The sequence below is a fragment of the Muntiacus reevesi genome, chromosome 3 (genome assembly GCF_963930625.1).
Source record: "Muntiacus reevesi chromosome 3, mMunRee1.1, whole genome shotgun sequence".
In the NCBI taxonomy this organism is placed as follows: Eukaryota; Metazoa; Chordata; class Mammalia; order Artiodactyla; family Cervidae; genus Muntiacus; species Muntiacus reevesi.
Genome location: NC_089251.1, coordinates 76,590,794 through 76,613,217, shown reverse-complemented (window position 1 = coordinate 76,613,217; position 22,424 = coordinate 76,590,794). Strand labels below are relative to the sequence as shown.

Sequence of the window (22,424 nt, the reverse complement as noted above, 5' to 3'; positions counted from 1 at the left end):
CGCAATACCCTGCTTTAACCCGGCCTCTCTCCGAGTTCGCGGGGCGGCTGATTCTAGGCTGGGCCTCACGCGGCGATCAGGACTCTGAGGCGGCCAAGCCACGATGCCCAGGTATCCCTGCAACCCTGCTTGAGCCTGGTTTACGCAACCCTCGAGAGTCTCCCTTCTTTCCCAACTCAGCCTGGATGGGGTGGAGGCGGGGAGCGGCGGTGGAGGGAGAGGCCGCTGCCAGTCTATTTGGGGAGAGGAGTTACACGCGAGACCCATTGTAGGTTTGTCCCGTTTGCACTTCCTGTCTGGTTGGTCAAGGTACTATCCTTGAGAGTATGGATTCTGCCAAAAGTAAGTAGAAAAGTTCGAGAGGTGGAACTTTAAGAGGTGTTGAAAGATGATTCAACTCCAATCATTCATTTCTTCAAAAAGTTTTTTGAGGGCCCGGGAATTTTCTAGGAACAGGGTTTCAGGCGGTGAGCCAGACCATACCCACTTCCTCAGGGACCTCCTGTCTGGGTGCAGGGGTTTACGACAAAGATAAAAGAGGGGGAACTGGTGAAGACACTGTGAAAAATGTAAGGTCACATTTTAAGGGGAAGGGGCAGGATTTTAATCACCTATCGGATACATTTTAGCTCTTCTCTATTATGTTTATTTTAGCTACTTGTTCTCAAGATCATGCCTAAGACTTCCCTGAACGACTTGTAAGTCGTACTGTACTGGAGTCCATCACAGAGCGAGATTTCTGGGGTTTTTTTGTTGTTGTTTTTGTTTTTTTTTTTTTCACATCATGGATGGGCTGTGTGATCTCTCTAGAGTTTATGAACCTTAAGCTTCCCATCACCATAAAAGGTTACAACACCTCTTTCTCTTTACTGCTGGAAACTTGGAAAGGAGGTAATCACATTATGAAGAAATGGGTGTAATTGAAGAGCAAACAGGCCCAGACTGAGTTCTTAGCCTGTGAAGTAAATGTGTGAATTTTAGTGCAGACCCCCTTTTCCATTCCTGGTTCTTGAAAAATAATAATTATAAACACTAACTAATTTTAGGTGATTATATATAGGCCAGACCCTAACCTAAATGAATTATCACATTTTACAATCATAGCAATCTTATGAAGTTGGTGGTGTTTTTTAGTCAGTAGTTTAGAGGAGAAGAAACAAAAGTGAGCCTGGAGACTAGCACAGAAATGTGAGAATATTAGGTGCTCAATAAATATTTGTTGAATGAAGGATCCAGAGAGGTTAGGTAATTTACTCAAGTTGGCATACTCTATGCAGAAAGTAGTAAGTAGAATCAGGCGGATAAAACATGAAATCTTACTCATGTTTTTTAGTTCAGTACTCCATAATTTATTTAGGCTTTACTTAAAAAAAAGAAATCTTATTTGTGTAGAGAGGTGAATGAAAGGATGATTTTCAAAAGGAATCTTAGGTGATTTTCTCCCTTCTTTATATTTTAAAAAAGGAATCTTGAGCCAAAAAATATGTAATTTAAAGAAACTGAAACTATTTCAGGTAGCAAAGGTAAACTGGTTTTACATGTTTCCCCCTTTTGCTAGATGTTGGCGGTTTCCCAGTTGTATGTTTCCAAAAGACACTGTACCTTCATGTGTGTCTGAGAAGCTAACACACAGCTTTCAGCCCTGGCTGGGAGTCCCAGAATAAGACAACCTCAGATCCTGGCAATAAAGACTCTGGTTATCATTTTCTTCTTCCATCTAGTGCACAGAAAATGACTAATCCCCCAAAGTTTCACCAGCTCACTGTCCTCCCCCACAAATGATATTGGTTTGTTTATAAATCTGATGGAAATGAAATTTCTCTGGGCTGGAAAGAAATTTTTGTAAGGATTCTTTTTGTCTTTCTGAATTTTGGTTATCTTTCTCTCATATAGTGAAACTCTCTGGGAAATTGCAAAAGCTGAAGTGGAAAAACGGAGAAGTAGTGCAAGTGAAGGTGATGGAGTTGAAGTTGGAGAAAAGTCTGTTTTCTTCATTGGCAGTAAAAACGGGGTAATGCGTTTTTTCGTACTCTTCACTGCAAGCCTTGTGATGATTTACTAGCCAGTGGTAACATTTATTTTAATACTTTGGTAAAAATTTGGGTATTTCAACTCTCTAACCAGATGACCAAGCTCCAGCCTGCTGGTTACTTTAAATCTGATTGGGCCCTGCTCATGGGAGGGTGGGAACTAACGCACCCAACCTGCCTCTCCTTATCAAGTGGTGTGTCCTGACCTGGGACACAGGATCCCAGAGGAAGGGGTACTTGTTTCTGACTAGATAGCCCAGAGGAGTCATCTTTTCCCAGTTTGCACAAAAGCACCATAAATACTATTCTAATGGTCATATTTATAGATAACTTGTATAGCTAAAACAAGCATATATATATTAAAAAACATGAACCATACAGAGTATAATACATTTACTTTCACTTATCTTAAACTAGTGTCACAGAAATGGAAAGAATCCTGGAGATAGTCTAATCTTCTGCAATAGGGATTCTTACCCTGGGATCCATGGAATTACTTTTTGGGGTCCATTGAGCTCCCTAGAAATGTATGCAGAATTGTGTGTGTGCACTGGTGTTTTTTTAATGGGAAATTAGATTTTCCCAGGGTTCTAGTACCTCATCAAAAGGTTGAGAGCCATTCCAGACAGTGGTTGTATAGTCTAGGTTTGAATATTTCCAACAGTGGGGATGCTCTCTTTCACAAGGCAGCCTGTCTTAGGTAACCTGTCACTTTTGATCTTTCACTTTGGAGGAAGCAAGCTGCCATGTTGTATGCAGGTCCAGTCCACATGTCAAAGAACTAAAGCCTGTGGCCAAGAGCCAGCAAGGAACTGATTGCCTCTTGCCAGCAACCATGTTAAGGAGCTTGAAAAATGATTCTCCAGTTTGGTTGAGCCAAGAGATAACTTTTGTCCCAAATGACATCTTGACTACAATCTTTATGAAAATTCTTAAGCCAGAACCATCCAACTAAGGTACTCTCAGATTCCAGACTCTGAGAAAGTCGGTGAAATAATGGCTGTTGTTTTAAAACTTGATAAGTTTGGGAGTAATTTACTATGTAGCAATAGATAACTAATGCGCATAAAGGCTACAGGAAATTCCCTGGCAGTCCAGTGGTTGTGACTTTCTGCTTTCACTGCCAACAGGATGAGTTAGTCCCTGGTCTGGAAACTGGGATGCTGTAGGCCACATGGCCATGGCCAAAAAAAAAAAAAAAGGTACATATAAAGACTAAGCAAATAAAAAACAAAGAAGTTTTAAACTTTGGGGAAAAGTTATTTGAGAAAGGAAACAATCATACTTCTGCACTTGGCATGGCGGAAAAATAAAATACACTTGACATTTTTTCTTTTTAAAGATTATCCAAAAGATCCAAAGGTGTGTAAAGCAAAATAACAAGCCTCTGCACACAGTTCGGAACCTCTCCTCAAAGCCACCATTTTCATATCTTTTACGTTTCTTCTATAATTGTACTTCTTTACTTCTGAATAATGTGCTTATGGGCTATTTCCATAAACACAATGTTAGACATTACCTGTTGAATCTCTGATAGAAGACTATTTACTTCCACGTCTCTCTCACACTCGCATGTCCAGTCACTTTGTGGTTATTGTTTTGAGCTAAATCAGTGTTCAGGGTTAACTTAAGTATCTCTTTCACAAGTAGCTGCATGGCTACTGTCCCTCCCTAACGTCTTGGGGATCCCCTTTGCATCTTTGTGTTGGAGCACCAGTTTCCTGGATCCTGTGTCTTCTTTTTTGTTGGTTTACTCAAGTATGTCTTTGTGGAGTACATTCTTTTGTAGTTTCCTGGGAAAGTATACATGGGAAGTAAAATTTTTGAGGCCTTACACATCTAAAATATCTTTATTTCACCCTCACTCTGGATTGCAAGTTTATCTAGGTATAGAATTCTAGGTTGGAATGAATCACTTAACCTCTCTCTAACCCTGGTTTCTGTGTGAGTCTGTTATTATCTCTTTTAGGAGTGACTGAAAACTCAATTCAAACTGAGTTAAACACTATCTTGAATAGTTGGTATCCCCTACACAGTTATACTTTATCTATATTCCTCTCGTCATGTGTGCCATTAGATATCATATGGTCAGGCTGCAATCTCCAGTATACTGTCACAAGTTTCATTTATTTTCATCCAAATGCATTTGTTTATGCTGCCACCCCCTGCATATTTGCCAGTTACTATACAAATACACAAAGTGTGCTGCAGTTTTCCTCCTCTTTTTATTCTTTACAGTGATATATTGCACTCACTCATGCCACAGGCTTTGGTAATATATAATGAGGTCATTTTGTTTTTCTGTGATAATATTGAACTTATTATTACTTGTACAGTTTTGCATCTGTGGCTGTAATGTATTATTCTAAGGGCTTGTCTCAGCTGCTTTGTCCTGTGAATTACATGGACCTTCTTCCATTATTCTCTTAAAATTTTTTTCTTAATGTCATACCTAATGACATCTCAGTTTATCTGGACCTTTCTCTTTTGTTTTCTCTAATCTCATTTGATTGTCAAGTTTTTAGGCATGATCTTCTGATCCTCCTGACATGTTTCATCTCTTATCAAGGTATAGTCATTCTGTGTGAACTATTATATACTGAATGGATCTACAAGGTCCTACTATATTGCACAGGAATTGTATTCAGTGTCCCATAATAAACCATAAAGGAAAAGGAAAAAAATAAAGGTTGTAGAAAAATTTTTTTCAAAGGGTTAATCATTCTAGTGTTCTTAGACTGTGACTCAGAAAACTTTATCACTGACTAGTTTTTCACTTCCCAGAGCTTATTTTCTCACCTTACACCTCAATCTCTAGGTGGTAGAAAAGAGGAAAGGAAGCTATCTAGACCTCCATGTTTTTGCTTTTCCAGTTTTCCATTGTCCAAGATCTGGTTATTATCAGATCCTTTCCATGGTTCTATAAAGGACAGAAAGTAGTAGGCACACATCTTCCACACACATCTTATCAATTATGTTCCCCTTTGCTGATCCTGAAGATGACTTCTGATCCATAGCATTCCAGGAAAGTGTTGGCAGTTGAGATAAAATCTGTTTGTCATTTCTTACTCTAGTAGTGTCAGTTATCTCCACACAGATTAGCAGAAGTCAGCCAAAATCCATGGGTTGATGTGTGCACAGGTTTAGCAAACCCTTAAGATCAACAGAGAAATAATTTCACATAGAATACCACATTATATCTTTTGAGAAATTTAAGTATTGTGTACTATAAGGGGAAGTTAGTTAAGAAAAATGTTGACTATAACATTAATGTTCTCACTGAGACATGATTGGAAAATACCCAGGTGAAAGAATTTTACATATGAAATAAGTTATTATTTTTGTCACCAAATATTAGGATAATTACATTTTGAAAATAATATTTAGACATCTTGTGCAAATTCATGGTCATGGAGCCATTGAACTTTAAGTTAATGAGCTAAATTTATACTTAGCTAATACCATATTTCAACATTTGGAAAACTAAGATAATGGCATCTGATCTATGGCAAATAGATGGGGAAGAAGTGGAAGCAGTGACAGATTTTATTTTCTTGGGTTCCAAAATCACTACAGATGGTGACAGCAGCCATTGAAATTAAAAGACATTTGCTCCTTGGAAGGAAAGCTATGATAAACTTAGCATGTTAAAAAGCAAAGATGTCACTTTGCCAACAAAGGTCTATATAGTCAAAGCTATGATTTTTCCAATAGTTGTATATAGATGTGAGAGTTGGACCATAAAGAATGCTAGGCGCTAAAGAATTGATGCTTTCAAATTGTGGTACTGGAAAAGATCTTGAGAGTCCTTTGTATGGCAAGGAGATCCAGCCAGTCAATCCTAAAGGAAATCAACCATGAATATTCATTGGAAGGACTGATGCTGAGGCTCCAATACTTTGGCCATGTGATGTGAAGAGCCAACTCAGGGGAAAGACCCTGATGCTGGGAAAGATTGAAGCCAGGAGGAAAAGGGAGCAACAGAGGATGAGATGGTTGGATGGCATCACCAACTCAACTCCGGGAGTTGGTGAAGGACAGGGAAATTTGGCGTGGTGCAGTCCATGGGGTCACAGGGTTGGACATGACTTAGCAACTGAACAACAACAATACCATATTTAGTGTGAATTAGTACTTATGTTGATCTAGGAAAAATCATAGTAGTAAATATAATTTAAAATATTTTAACTATATTTTTATTTCATAACTTGAAAATATTAAGGTCTTCTACCTCAATTGAGTATGAAAGCCAGGATCCATTTAAATATCTAAGTCAGCATCTAAGTTAATAAGTCGTTATCTTAAATAATATTCATTTTTTAAATTCAGTTACTTCACTTTTAGGAATTTCATTTAAGGAATAATTGAATTGTGGTAGCTCAGACGGTAAAGAATCTGCCTGCAGTGCAGGAGACCAGGGTTCAACCTCTGGGTCAGGAAGATCCCCTGGAGAAGAGAATAGCAGCCCACTCCGGTGTTCTTGCCTGGAAAATTCCATGGAGAGGAGCCTGGCAGGCTACAGTCTATGGGGTCACAAAGAGTCGTACATGACTGAACGACTAACACACGCGATGATGTTTGTCACAGAGTTTCAAAGGGTTGTTTATTGTTGTGAAAAATAGGGGGGAAAGGACAGCATATCCATCAGAACACTTTAGTAGCAAGAGACCCTGTCCCACTCACTGTAAGTTTCTGTTGTTTAGCCAGGGATGCAAAAAGGGTTTGGAAGTAGCCATACAGAGCAGGAACAGATGTATTGTATCTTCCTGAAACTTGGCTTGGATTACAAAGTTCTGGCCAGAGACACAGAACTGCTGATGACACTGTCTAAAAAAGGTCGAGACTTGTAGATCCAAGATGCTGATATTCATTCTGTTTGGGGTTTATATTACAGACCTTCCTTGACTTATGGTGGGGTTACATCCCCATAAATATTGTCATTCAAAAAGTACATTTAACACATCTGACCTAACTGATATCATAGCTTAGCCTACATGCTTGTGTGCTAAGTCACTTCAGTCATGCCCAACTTTTTGCAACCTCATGGACTGTAGTCCACGAGGCTACTCTGTCCATGGGATTCTCCAGGCAAGAATACTGGAGTGAGTTGCCATGCCCTCCTCTAGGGAACCTTCCTGATAGCTTAGCCTAGCGTTCCTTAAATGTGCTCAAAATATTTACCTCAGCCTATAGTTGGGCCAAGTTATCTAGCACACAGCCAGTTTTATAATAAAGTGTTGAATATCTTGTGCAGTTTATTGAATAACATACTGAAAGTGAAAAACAGAGTGGTTGTAAGTGTACTGGTTGTTTCCCCTCATGATCGAGGGGCTGACTGGGAGCCGCAGCTCACTGCTGCTGCCCACCATCACAAGAAGAGTTTATTGGTACGTATCGCTAGCCTGGGAAAAGTACAGTTTCTACTGAGTGTATATCCGTTTCACACTTTCGTAAAGTCAAAAAATCATAATGGAACTATCCTAAGTTGGGGACTATCTTATTTTATGATATATATCTTAGCAGCAGCAGCATATATATATAATAGAGAGAGATAGTGGTAGTATATATGATACTATTTTATTTTTGTGCTTGATGTGTTTACCTAAGGGCATGTTAAAGGCATGTTAGCAGAAGTTAGTCAGGAACTAACTTCTGGGTCAGTGAGGCTACATCTTTACCAGCCAGCGTCAGTGCCCAGGTAGCCAGAGCACGCTTCTGTGTCTGGCCTGTGTCCCAGAAGGACACATGGACTTTGGAGGCCTCTCAGTAAAGCTGAGAAAAGTAAAGTTCTGAAAAAAATGCTTAGAGAATGTGTTGCTTGTGCATGTGATTTTGGAAGTGGTACAGTTTCCAGTAGCGAAATGGTTCAAGATAGAACCCTGAAAGTGACATGTGGCAGAAGTGGAGTGAAGGACAGAGTCTCTTGAGGCAAAGGGCACCCTGAGGTCGGGGTCATAGGTGGGTTGCCCATGCCCATGTTAGGGGTGAAGTGAACAAAACTGATGACAGTAGCTGAGAGGGGAAGGCAGACTGAGCCGGAAGAGATGACAACCGAGAGGGTAGGCTGATACAAGCCTCTTAAGATTCCTGCAAGAGGAGAGGAGTAGAGTAATTGCCTATAGGTGGCACTGGAGAGCGGGGAGGGCCCTGAAGTATGTGCCGTGATGAAGAATAAATAGCCTTTAATAGGACTGCAGAGGAAGTGGTCAAGAGATAGTCATATGTTAGTGCAGGCCAACAAGCAGAATGTTCTGAAGAAGTTGAGGATTCAGGGCAGCTGGATCTTAGAAGGGAGGAGATTATTATGCCAGATGAAGGGATATGTAGAGGATTATGGAATTAGAGTTGCACGGATGACAAGTCAGAGGAAGGCTGGACTTCTGCTGTGATGGACGTAGTGGAAGGGAATGTGGGATTCATTTTAATAGTTGTTCAGTAAACGTGTACTATGTCAGTGCTTCTTGGACTTGGAAACCCAGGAGTCTGTGGATGCCTTCTCAAAGGGCAACAGTTTATTAGTGAATTTTTAAAATTTGGATTGTTATTTTAATGATAACCTGAAAACTGATTTCAGTGCCCAGAGTTGAGTTTATTTTTATTTGAAATTCCACCAGGTAGTCTTATACATTTATATGAAATTATAATAAAAATAATTTAAATCACTGCTATGGAACCATGAGAATTTGAGAAGATTGGCTAAATATTACATGTTTCCTACCAATTCTAAAATACAATAATTCTGTATACTTTCCTGCACATTGAATACATTAATTTTTAAGTGTCATAGCCCTCATTATTTTAAAAAGTTAAAAATACACTATATGTGATACACACAAAGTGTAGGATATTTAGAAAATCCTGATTTTCTTTAGAAAATAAATTACCTGTAAAGTTATCACATGGAAACATTCAATTATTAAACATGTGATGTCTCTCTGGATTTCTGTTTGTTTCTCTATCTGTATGTGTATGTATATGCATCTCAAGGAAGAGATGATTTTTAACTGAAAATAGGGTCATGGTAATCTATTATGTATGTCTTACCGTGTCAATGTGTCTCAGTTCAATTCAGTTTAGTTCAGTCGCTCAGTCGTGTCTGACTCTTCACAACCTCATGGACCACAGCACGCCAGGCCTCCCTATCACCAACTCCTGGAGTTTACTCAAACTCATCTCCATTGAGTTGGTGATGCCATCCAACCATCTCATCCTCTGTTGTCCCCTTTTCCTCCTGCCTTCAATCTTTCCCAGCATCAGGGTCTTTTCAAATGAGTCAGTCCTTCACATCAGGTGGCCAAAGTATTGGAGCGTCAGCTTCAACATCAGTCCTTCCAATGAACACCCAGGTCTCATTTCCTTTAGGATGGACTGGTTGGATCTCCTTGCAGTCCAAGGGACTCTCAAGAGTCTTCTCCAACATCACAGTTCAAAAACATCAATTCTTCAGCACTCAGCTTTCTTTACAGTCAAACTCTCACATCCATACATGGCTACTGGAAAAACCATAGCCTTGACTAGATAGACCTTTGTTGGCAAAGTAATGTCTCTGCTTCTTAATATGCTTTGCAAGAGCCTTATAATTTCATGACTGCAGTCATCATTTGCAGTGATTTTGGAACCCCAAAAAATAAAGTCAGCCACTGTTTCCCCATCTATTTGCCATGAAGTGATGGGACTAGATGCCATGATCTTAGTTTTCTGAATGTTGAGTTTTAAGCCAACTTTTTCACTCTTCTCTTTCACTTTCATCAAGAGGCTCTTTAGTTCTTCTTCACTTTCTGCCATAAGGGTGGTGTCATCTGCATATCTGAGATTATTGATATTTCTCCCGAGAATCTTGATTCCAGCTTGTGCTTCATCCAGCCCAGTGTTTCTCATGATGTACTCTGCATATAAGTTAAATAAGCAGGGTGACAATATACAGCCTTGATGTATCCTTTTCCTGTTTGGAATCAGTCTGTTGTTCCATGTCCAGTTCTAACTATTGCTTCCTAACCTGCATACAGATTTCTCAAGAGGCAGGTCTGGTGGTCTGGTATTCCCATCTCTTTCAGAATTTTCTACAATTTATTGTGATCCACACAGTCAAAGGCTTTGGCATAGTCAATAACACAGAAATAGATGTTTTTCTGGAACTCTCTTGCTTTTTGATAATCCAGTGGATGTTGGCAATTTGACCTCTGTTTCCTCTCCCTTTTCTAAAACCAGCTTGAACATCTGAAGGTTCATGGTTCACGTATTTCTGAAGCCTGGCTTGGAGAATTTTGAGCGTTAGTTACTTTACTAGCGTGTGAGATGAGTGCAGTTATGCAGTAGTTTGAGCATTCTTTGGTGTTGCCTTTCTTTGGGATTGGAAAGAAAACGGACCTTTTCCAGTCCTGTGGCCACTGCTGAGTTTTCCACATTTGCTGGCATATTGAGTGCAGCACTTTCACAGCATCATCTTTTAGGATTTGAAATAGCTCAACTGAAATTCCATCACATCCACTAGCTTTGTTCATGGTGATGCTCCCTAAGGCTCACTTGACTTCACATTCCAGGATGTCTGGCTGTAGGTGAGTGATCACACCATTGTGATTATCTGGGTCATGAAGATCTTTTCTGTATAGTTCTTCTGTGTTTTCTTGCCACCTCTTCTTAATATCTTCTGCTTCTGTTAGGTACATACCATTTCTGTCCTTTATTGAGCCCATCTTTGCATGAAATGTTCCCTGGGTATTTCTAATTTTCTTGAAGAGATCTCTAGTCTTTCCCATTCTGTTGTTTTCACCTATTTCTTTGCATTGATCACTGAGGAAGGCTTTCTTATCTCTCCATGCTATTCTTTGGAACTCTGCATTCAAATGGGAATATCTTTCCTTTCCTCCTTTGCTTTTTGCTTCTCTCCCTTTACAGCTATTTGTAAGGCCTCCTCAGATAGTCATTTTGCTTTTATGCATTTCTTTTTCTTGGGGATGGTCTTGATCCCTGTCTGCTGTACATTGTCACAAACTTCCTCCCATAGTTCATCAGGCACTCTGTCTATCAGATCTAGTCCCTTAAATCTATTTCTCACTTCCACTGTATAATCGTAAGGGATTTGATTTAGGTCAGTATGTCTGTTCCTACATTATTCCTATGATCTGCATGTTATTCATTATATTTATGGTTATAATTTAGTCAGTCCCCTATTTGGAAATTTTAGATTGTTTCTGGTCTTTCACTTTGATATAACACCTACCAATAAAAATCTTTCAATTATGTATTTTAGTACTATTCCAATTATTTATTTATATATCTTACTACCAAAAAAGTCATTCAATTTAATCATAGCCCAGATGTAATTTGGAGTCACGATTTATCTTTTTTAGGGTAAGTATTGTAGGTTCCTTGGCTTTAAAAACACATATATAGTGAAATAATCCATGTTTTTGGTAGTCCAGAGTTTTCTAAACTGCTTTCTTTGAATCCTAAAGGTCTCCTTTGGTAAACTTTCCCTGCTGCTCTTTTATTTAGATTCCTGTAAAAGATTGTCTTAAAAAAGTAAAGCTTCACTGTTGAAAAAAAAAAACAAAACAGTGACTTAAACCACTAAACCAGTCACTGGCTCAGATGTGAGGTTAAGTCTCATGATTAGTGGCTGAGATGGGACCAGAACCTCTATTTCCTGACTCCTAAAAAGAATTTTAAAGTACATCTTCTAGAAATCAGACAAACCAAGAAAAGTATTCTAACCTGGAATCTGGATTGCTTACTTGGAATATGTCTTCAACATGTCCTATATTTGTGTGTTATCCTTTTTTATTTCCACTTCAACAAATTGGAATTAAAACATTTTAGAAGACACTAATCATCAGCTTAACCAGTAATTAGCATTAACGAGTAGAGAGAAAATTTAAGACAGCTGCCAAGTTGACCACTAAAATGAGGTTTGATTTTCTAGTATTTGTCATCTGTGGTACTTTATAATTATAATAATAGCAGTGTAGTTACACTCTGATGGAAAGTTGACAGTTAACTTTTTCCACTTATCAAACTTAGGAGCAATTCTGAAAGTTTCTAGTTTCCAGGTAATTTATCATTCAAGTGATTAAAAGCTATTTTGGGCCACAATTATGAACAATAATAAAATTTTACATGTGGATGACAGTAACACAGTATTCTTTCTTTTTGAATTTCTAGGGAAAGACTACTATTATTCTAAGGTGTCTTGACAGGTAAGTGTTATATTAAACTTTAGAATACATTTTTGCTTATTCTTGTTGTGTAAGGCAAGTTAGAATCTAAAAGACATATTTCCATTTTGCGACCTAAACAAAATATTCTAATTCTTGTGAGTCCATATTATGGCTTTTACAATCTTCCTTTAAAGATGAAACCAACAATAAGCAGAAAAAAATTATATAGGATTAATAATGGGTTTCCTTATTTGGGGGAAGAAATTAACATAATTACTCAATCTGTAATAGATAGTACTTACTTGTTTTGGCTATGCTACTCTGACATTTAAACTTTTTAAATTTTGTCTAGTTCATGATTGTTTGAACACTATAACCTTAGAATTGCTCATGGGATGCTTTTGAAGCACATTATTGGTCATCAGACTGTACATTTGTTTTATGTACTCCTAGCCTTCTTTACCGTGGAGGCATGCCACCAGGTTAAGGTAAGAGTAAGGTGTTTGAGGAAGTTGGTAAGGAAAGTCTTCTTGGTTTGCAGCTCTCGTTAGCTCAATGATGCCCAGGTTTGAGCTATGATTTCAGTTGAGAACTGTATAAAAACTCTTTTATTGGTGTCTCCATTAAATTGATAGTCATTAGGTTCCTAGCTTTCGCACATGGAGGCTGAGCATGAACCTATTGTCTTTGCTACCCACGTGGCTTGGATGCAGAGAACTTATGCCCTGACACAGCCACCAACCCTGCCAGCTCCTTCTCTGCTCCCCAAATGGTGTCACTAGGCCCTGCCACTCCATGCAGGTGCCATTACTCACCTCTGCAGTTGCTACTGAAGTCTGTTAAGATGCTTTTTTTGAAGGCTTATTTAATTTTTGTATAAATTCTTAATCATTTTTATCTCAATGTGTTATACACAGCGTAATTTCTCTGCTAATACAGTTTTTAAGAAGCAAAAGTAAGGTAAGATGATAGCTTAAGAAAATGATGGTGATAATACTTGTCTTCACTGTACAGGGATGAGCCACCAAAACCAACCTTAGCTTTGGAATATACATATGGAAGAAGAACGAAAGGACATAACAAAGTGAGTGTCTTTTTGGTGATGTTGCTCTACAGCTGTGTGGAGAAGTAAGGATGCTGACATTGTTTTACATTTCCCATCTTTTCCACAATCAATAAACATATCCAGGAGTACACTTCCTAGCTATGTAATACTTTTAAAGTCAAATGCAACTCAGCACAGAGGAAGTCACCCAAACTGTGAAAATATTTTGGCCTTCTCATTTGTTATGTCTTAAGATGCTTAAATAGGATTACCCTGTAACTTCAGTGTACAGGCTTTGGGCATATTTTCTTCTTTCAAATGAGAATAACATTGTGAGTTATCTTGTCTCTCCCCAAAAAAATCTGCTAAAAATATACATTTGACCTGTTGGATATTTACGAAAATATACTGCTTAAAATCCAAATTATTAGCAGTTTTACAAATACATCTTAAAGTTGGTAATCCTATTTGAGACCACAGGCCCTAAATGGCCATAATCCTATTTTCACTTGTGTTGGTTTATCTGTAGAGGAGAGTTAGAAATTGTTCAGGATAGAGGGAAAGTTTATAGTGTATGTTAGGAGAATAAAAAATTCTAAGTGGAATTCTCTTTTGGTGTTCCCATAAGGAAGAGGTCATTTCTTAAAGTTAGGTGTATGGAGAACAATCTAGAATAAAGAATATCTCACATCTCCTGTAATTCCCGTGAAGTGAGGTCACTCAGTCGTGTCCAACTCTTTGCAACCCTGTGGACTGTAGCCTACCTGGCTCCTCCATCCATGGGATTCTCCAGGCAAGAATACTGGAGTGGGTTACCATTTCCTTCTCCAGGGGATCTTCCCGACCCAGGGATTGAACCCAGGTCTCCCACATTGGAGGCAGACGCTTTAACCTCTGAGCCACCAGGGCTTAATAATTCCCATAACACAGGCAAATTTTTATAAATTGATCCAGTCTAAGTGTTTGATCTTTAGACAGTATATAGAGTTAAAATTGGCTGTTGCTGCTTCCTGGATTCACCAGTGCAACTTGGTTATTAAAACTATGGAATTGAAAAGAAAAAAAAATATATTGAGATGTGGGAGAACTTTATTTTTGTGAATCACATAAATTTTGGCATGAGTGATAAGCCTAGAAATAGGCTTATCCTTGTTGTGGGAGACTCTGAGTTAACTTTCATAAGCTTAACTTTTGAGAAAAGCTCTAAAAGCTTTTCTTCATCCAGTTATGAATCAAGGGGGATTTTCCATTGTAAACTTATTTTTCCCCACAAACATTAGAGATTCAAATACCAATCGCAAAACAGTTTCAATGGTTGAGATGATAACCTGTCAAAAAGCAAAATATATTTATCTAAAACTGCTGTAATGACCATCTGCCTCTTCCAAGTTCATGGTATTGAGCACATAAAAACTCATGTGATTTCTTTTTCACCTGTTTGTTTCTGCTAAACTTTATGCTATCAAGTTGGGCTTTTCTGTATTCATTCTAGAAGAGTCACATCTTTCTCCAATTGAAGGTCTCCTAAGAGTTCTAAGCGGAAGAGCTTTATCAACTCCTCACACAATCATAATATCTTGAAAGGCTCTCAGTATCTGGCTGGAAAGAGAAATGCCTTCAGCTAGCCACAGGCTAGGATAGTTGCCATGGAATAGATGGTCTTTTTCCCAAGCTACTTGGCTGCCCAGCCCTTTTAATCCCCTTATAGTTTGAGTTCTCTGAAAAGGGAAGCAGTTGTAGAGAGTCCCTGTCCCCCCCACCTACTGCTTGCATTGGCAGTGCCAGCCTGTCCCTGTCCCCAGACCAGCTGCTTATACTTCTGCCCGGTCAATCCTGATCTGCAGGCCAGACTGCTATCTGTTCTCCCCGTTTCCTCTTGTCTTGTCTTTATGTCTGATTTATTGTGTGAGGTTCTGTCTTCTCCCTCAATTAGGATGTTTTCCTGTCCAATTGTTTTATTTCTACCTAAAATTATAACTGTTTTCAAAAAGATAATTCCAAATGTGTTCAATTTGTTAGTTTTATTTCTAATGTGTTTGCTACCTGTGATATTTACAGAGTTGGGGTGCTGTTTAATGTCTTCTATTAAATTAGGGTAGAATCAGGGCATTTAGTATCCATGTATATTCTTAATGTTTCATCTTTGTTCTTTGGAATAGATGTTTTAGTGCATTTTGAGGGATGGAATCAATAAAGGAGAAAATTTTGACTGCCACAAATGGTCTTGAGGACTATAATATCTTGTATCCATAATTATTGCTGGCTGGTGCTAATGAACTATAAGAACTATTTAAAATGTAAAAACATCAAAGAATATTAATATGAAAAAAAACCCTGGTTTTTTTCAGCCAAAAGATATTGCTCACTTTTGGGAGCTAGGTGGAGGAACGTCTTTACTGGATTTAATCAGCATACCAATCACAAGTGACACCTTACGGTAAGTGGAGCCAGTGAGGAATGGCGGTTAGTAAGTATCCATGGAGGCCACAGGATGAACATGAGGTTTTTGTGAATCAGAATTCACAGGGACAGTTTTATGTTGCTGAAGGTTTACCTTCACTTCCTTTCTATGGGCCTAAACTGTACTACTCTCAGAGATTTTCAAAGAACCAAGGTTCTGGTTCCAAATCGGGAAAGGAGTACGTCAAGGCTGTATATTGTCACCCTGCTTATTTAACTTATATGCAGAGTACATCATGAGAAATGCTGGACTAGATGAAGCACAAGCTGGAATCAAGATTGCCGGGAGAAATATCGATAACCTCAGATCAGATGACACACAAGTGAAGAAGAGCTAAGGAGACTCTTGATGAAAGTAAAAGAGGAGAGTGAAAAAGTTGGCTTAAAGCTCAACATTCAGAAAACTAAGATCACGGCATCTGGTCCCATTACTTCATGGCAAATAGATGGGGAAACAATGGAAACAGTGAGAGACTTTATTTTGGGGGGGGCTCAAAAATCACTGTAGATGGTAACTGCAGCCATGAAATTAGAAGATGCTTTCTCCTTGGAAGAAAAGTTATGACCAACCTAGACAGTATATTAAAAAGCAGAGACATTACTTTGCCAACAAAGGTCCATCTAGTCAAAGCTATGGTTTTCCAGTAGTCATATGTGAATGTGAGAGTTGGTCTATAAAGAAAGCTGAGTGCCAAAGAATTGGTGCTTTTGAACTGTGGTGTTGGAGAAGACTCTTCAGAGTCCCTTGGACTGCAAGGAGATCCAACCAGTCCTTCCTAAAGAAAATCAGTCCTGAATACTCACTGGAAGGACTGATGGTGAAGCTGAAACTCCAGTACTTTGGCCATCTGATACAAAGAACTAACTCATTGGAAAAGACCCTGATGCTGGAAAAGATTGAAGGCGGGAGAAGAAGGGGATGATAGAGGATGAGATGGTTGGATGGCATCACCGACTCAATGGACATGAGTTTGAGTAAACTCCAGGAGTTGGCGTGCTGCAGTCTTTGGGGTCGCAAAGAGTTGGACATGACTGAGTGAACTGAACTGAACTGAACTGAAGGTTCCGGCCTGTGTTGAAGTGAGATAGTTGGCATCCACCTAGTAACATATTTTGCAAGCCTACAAACAAAATATGTCAAATAACACTTGGGCAATATATTCACTTGGCAAAAAAGAAAAAAAATTATTTCAAAAACTAAATTTTAAAACTCAATTCTTTTTAATACCCATCCAAGCATGAGCTAATTCAGTCCCTGAGTTTTTCCTGCAACTGGATATTATGTCTCCTTTAAATTAATGGCTTCCTGAGCCACCAAGTGGCTTCCTTGGTGGCTCAGGTACCTGCAATACAGGAGACCCGGGTTTGGTCCCTGGGTCAGGAAGATCCCCTGGAGAAGGGAATGGCTACCCACTCCAGTATTCTTTCTTGCCTGGAAAATTCCATGGACAGGGGAACCTGGCAGGCTGCAGTCCATGGGGTCACACAGAGTCAGACGTGACTGAGTGACTAACACACACTTGAATTTAATACTAATTTAATACTAATGTTAATATCACTGAGGGGCTTCCCAGGTGGTGCTGGTGGTAAAGAAACCATCTGCCAGTGTAGGAGACAGAAGAGACACGGATTAGATCTCTGGGTTGAGAAAATACCCTGGAGAAGGGCATGGCAACCCACTCCAGTATTCTTGCCTGGAGAATCCCCATGGACAGAGGAGCCTGGAGGGCTACAAGCCCATAGAGTCACAGAGAGTTGGACACAACTGAAGCGACTTAGCACGCACACACACCAGTGAAACCTCATGCAATGAAAGTTTATGAGTTAGAAGAGGAAGAAAGTGGCTATTTGCTGACCTTAAAGAAAAAGAACCTAGGGGAAAACCTCAAGCTGTTTGGTGGTGTTTTCCTGAGAATGATTCCCACGTGTTGGCCAAATCAGATGTGGAAAATTGTGACATTTCTCACAATGTTCCTGGGAACCCATCTTAGCCAAAGAAAACACAATTTAAAAATATGAAATATCTTACTGTTGTCAGAGTTTAACACAGACCATTGCTGCTGGACCAGATACAAAGGGCTTGACAATTATTTGTCAAATTTCAACCATTAAGATCTTTAGAGCTTTTTCTTGTTAACAGGATAATTGTTTTTCCATAACTAGCTAGTAATGTTGGCTTTCTTTGTTCAGGGATTTTTCTTTTCTTTTAAAGAAATAAAATTTAGTGTCTTTTACTTATCACAAAAATGTTTTGTGCTCATAAAGAAAACTTGGAAAAATAGTGAAACGTACATGGAAAGTAAAAGCATCTGTGAGCCCATGAAAAAGGACTATTCTCAACATACTGAGGTATTACTTTCCATGTTTTCAGTGTTGTAAATATACTTTGTACAGGTATGAGATACTGTGTATACACATTTAGATCTTGCTTTTTCGCTTAGAACCACCATTTTCCTCGACATTTTTTTTTTTAGAATCATGGGGTTTTACAGCTGTATAGTTCTCATTTGTCCTCCTTTAACAGAGACAAATAATTGAAGCTGCCTGGGAATTAGGGCAGCTCATGGTGGCGTGGCTGAGAGGAGATGACGGGGCGGGGAGCAGCTGAAGGAACAAGCGCTGCCGGCCAGCCTGGCCTGAGGCAGACAGGAGTCCAGAGGCTGGAGCCGCTCTCCCCAGACTCTGAGCTGGCTCCAGTTCGGGCCCTGTTGTCACATCACCTTTCTTTATTACCTCACTTCCCTTCTCTAGACCTCATAGGCTTGTAGAGATTCTGGTTTCTGCAGGAAGCCAGATCTTCCCGCAGTTTCTTCACTGCCTCTCTGTGAGTTCCTGGTCTTCTTTCCGTGGAATCCCGGAGCAGCTGGAGCCTGCCTTGGGAGAGGAGGGGTCAGGGTGATGAACAGGGGGCTGGGCGCCACAGGCCTGGGTCCAAAGCAGCTTGCTGAGTGGTGGACGAATTCATGGAAAACATTTCACTCCTCATTAGTCGCAAATCACAGAGTGTTTTGTGACTGGAATTAATTCGACATGTAATTTCCTTGAGTTGGACAGGGCCCAGCCACCTTACCAAATGCTGTTAGATACTGTTTTTCTTTAAAGTGACTGTTCATAGAATAATTATAGATGCATTGAACATTTCCACAGACCTTAGATAATTTGTAAGAGAGCCTTTCCTGTGGTCCACTTCCCTGTTTTCAGAGGTAGTGTTTTATTTATTTTTTTTTTTGTTTGTTTTTTTAAAAATATAATTTTATTTATTTATTTTTATTTTTGGCTGTGCCGGGTCTTTGTTGCTGTGACGGCTACTCTCAAGTTGCGGTGCTTGGGCCGTTGCCGTGACTTGTCTCGTTGCAGAGTGCAGTCTCTAGGGTCTGGGGCTTCAGTAGCTGGGCATGTGGGCTCAGTAATTTCGGCTTAGCTGCCCGTGGCATGTGGGATCCTCCTGGACCAGGGATTGAACCCGTGTCCCCTGCATTGCAAGGCAGGATTCCTAACCACTGGGCCACCAGAGAAGCCCAGAGGTAGTGTTTTATAAAAAAAAACTTTTTAGCTGTCATTTGCTATGAAGGCAAAAGTAACACAAGTATTTGCAGTGCAGTGGAAACATAAATTTTAACCTTAGAAAAAAGTTGAATAATCCATTTTCCCTTTGATTAAAACAAAGTTATTTTCATTTGGAAAAAATGATACACTTTATATATACTTTACCATAGTAAAAACAAACAAACAAACAAACAGCTAAACCATGGTCTTTTTTTTTTAACATTAGTCATGCTAAAACTCTGAAAATAAAATTAGTTTCCTTTATGTGTGTGTGTGTGTGTGTGTGTGTGTCTATACACACACACACATTATAATTAAGAAAAGAGCTGTTTCTGAGCTTATTCAAATGAAAGATATGGTTGGCTAGACAATTTAATGGCATAATAACTTTATAGAAACTCTTAGGTAATGTCTAAAAAGACTACTTTCTGGATTTAGACCTATAGTATAGAATTTAGCTATTGCTTTGCTTTACACAAAATAGCGGATTTGCTCAAACTAAACAAAATAATTGTTGTTTAGTCACTAATTTGTCCAACTCTTCTGCGACCACATGGACTGCAGCCCGCCAGGCACCTCTTTCCATGGGATTTCCCAGGCAAGAATACTGGAGTGGGTTGCCATTTCCTTCACCAGGGGATCTTCCCAGCCCAGTGATTGAACCTGCATCTCCTGCCTTAACAGGCAGATTCTTTAGCATTGAGTCACCAGGAAAACCCAGATAACTTGACTATATTATAACCAGCATATATTATAATTCCTTGCTATTTCTGCTAGCAGAATGTTTGCTCTGTTGATCAAAGATATATTGACCCATGATTATGGCTATACAGACTTATGACCATTCTCTATAATACTCCTAGGTTTATATTTTTTTAATTGTAAAATAACATAAAATTCACCATTTTAGCCATTTTTAAGTGTACAGTTTAGTGACATTCAGTATTATTCACATTGTTTTGCCACCATCACCACCATCCCTCTCCAGAGCGTTTCAACTTCCCAAATTGAACCTGTACCCATTAAACGATAACTTCCTACTTCCCCCTCTTCAAACCTTGGCAACTACCATTCTAGTTTCTGTCTCTATGATTTGACTACTCTAGCTTCCTCATGTAAATGAAATCATCCTTTTGGGTCTAGTTTATTTCACTCAGCACAATGTCTTTAAGATTCATACATATTGTAGCATGTGTCAAAATTTCCTTACTTTTTGAGGCTGAATAATATTTCATTGTATTTGCATACCACATTTTGTTTACCTCTTAACCCACTGATGAACATTTGGGTCATTTCCACTCTTTTGCAATTGTGAATAACGCTGCTATGGACATTGGTTTACAAATACAAATATGGACATTGGTATACAAATACCTGTTTGTGTCCCTGATGCCAAAACACCCAGAAGTGGAATTGCTGGATCCTCCTATAATTTTTTGAGGAACCACTGTACTGCTTTTCACACTGTCTACTCTGCTTTTTATATTACCATTGGCAATGTCCCAGGGTTCCAATTTCTGTCTATTCTTTCCAACACTTACTATTTTCTGGATTTTTATTTTTTATTTTTTTATTGTAGCTATCCTAATGGGCAAGAAGTGGTATCTCATTGTGGTTTTGATTTGCATTTCTCTAATGATAATACCAGACATCTTTTCCTGTGTTTATTGGCCATAAGTATGTCTTTAAATACAGAAATATGTATTTGAGTTCTTTGCCCATTTTTAAATTGGGTTGTTTGTTGTTGTTGAGTTTAGATGTATGTTTGATATACTTAAACGTGAGCCTGTGTGCATATGGTCATGGTGGTGGGGTGTGTGGTGGCCTAGAGTGAGATAGCAAGGCCTTTCAGAGAGGTAGCAAGGTACAGCTGAAAACCATGTAGCTCTGGGTCTAAATACGAGCTCTACAGTTCACTAGTTATATGAGTCTGTGCCTCAGATTTCTAATCCATGAAATGGCCACCGTAACATTTTCTAGGAAGTCTCATTGGGTTAGGAGGAAATAAGCTATGTAGACTCCAGGCAGGGTCCATCAGTAAATGTTTTCACCACATTGTTATATTGTTGCTGCTGCTGTGATTATTATTTTTGCTTCCCTTTTTTGGAACACATAGAAAAACTGAATCTAAACATGGCACTGTTGGATCCAATTGCACATTATGTGGCTGGATTATTATTAGTTCAAACAAAAAGTTTGGTTGTTAACACTTAAATATCGCTAGGGAAAAGCACTGAAATAAATAAGGCTATAATTTCAGCATATTTTTCTTAGAAAATTGCTATTTTTTTTTCTTATTGTGTTATTCTTAGAAAATACATTTCAGTATAGTAGGGTTTCAAATGGTAATTATTTTGAGTCTCTTTTCTTTTTTTTTGAAATATGTTTTTATTTCTTTAGGACGTTTTCTATTGTCCTTGTTTTGGATCTTTCAAAACCTAATGACCTTTGGCCCACCATGGAAAATCTGTTGCAAGCCACAAAACTTAATGTCGATAAAGTGATAATGAAACTGGGGAAGAAGAATTCTAAAGCAGCTTCTGAAATGAGACAGAAGATGTGGAGCAATGTGCAGAAGGACCATCCAGTGAGTTGCTGCTGGGATTATTCTTGGAATTCTTAGCCCCATACATAGTTAAAGATAACATCACAAACAATTTCTTTAGGTTTTTATGCATGAGTTGAAATTCACTTGATGTGGATGAACCTGTTCACTGGAAAATTACAGCAATTTAATAAAACCTCAGAGCAAAACAAGGAAAAAGATTTCATATGTCTTCTCGTTAGACATCTACTGTGATTGTTATGGCATATTACACCAATCAAAAGGAACAGAGTTTTAAAGTAGTGGTTTGATACTGATTTTATAATCTCTGTGATATGAAGATACAAAACCAGGTTGTACAAATGTCACCTGGCAAAGACCAGATAAGGATACAGTCTTAAGCAAGGAATAGAGGTTCAACAGCCTTTACTGTCATTCTATACATTTGTTGTCTGTCACATAATCAGTATCTTTTTATCATCTGATAATTAAACTATCAGGTTGCAATATGGTAACACAAGTCTTTTATGTACAATCAGAAATGTCATCATCTAGAAAACTAAGAAAGGTATTTTATATTGCCCAGAGTTTATATGAGTGTGTTTTACAAAAGGAATATCAAACAAAACTGATAGTTATGG

The 22,424-nt window shown here is 38.7% G+C and overlaps 1 protein-coding gene across 1 annotated transcript in view; it reads left to right on the top strand.

Annotated features, from left to right (window-relative positions):
* Positions 1 to 22,424, top strand: part of DYNC2LI1 (dynein cytoplasmic 2 light intermediate chain 1) — a 38,129-nt gene continuing 15,705 nt past the window's right edge. The window contains exons 1-6 of the mRNA XM_065929361.1: positions 1 to 111; positions 1,894 to 2,011; positions 12,192 to 12,226; positions 13,202 to 13,271; positions 15,581 to 15,669; positions 21,639 to 21,825. Of these exons, the coding sequence (XP_065785433.1) occupies positions 104 to 111; positions 1,894 to 2,011; positions 12,192 to 12,226; positions 13,202 to 13,271; positions 15,581 to 15,669; positions 21,639 to 21,825 (507 nt within the window). The 5' untranslated portion in view covers positions 1 to 103. The remainder of the gene's footprint in view (positions 112 to 1,893; positions 2,012 to 12,191; positions 12,227 to 13,201; positions 13,272 to 15,580; positions 15,670 to 21,638; positions 21,826 to 22,424) is intronic.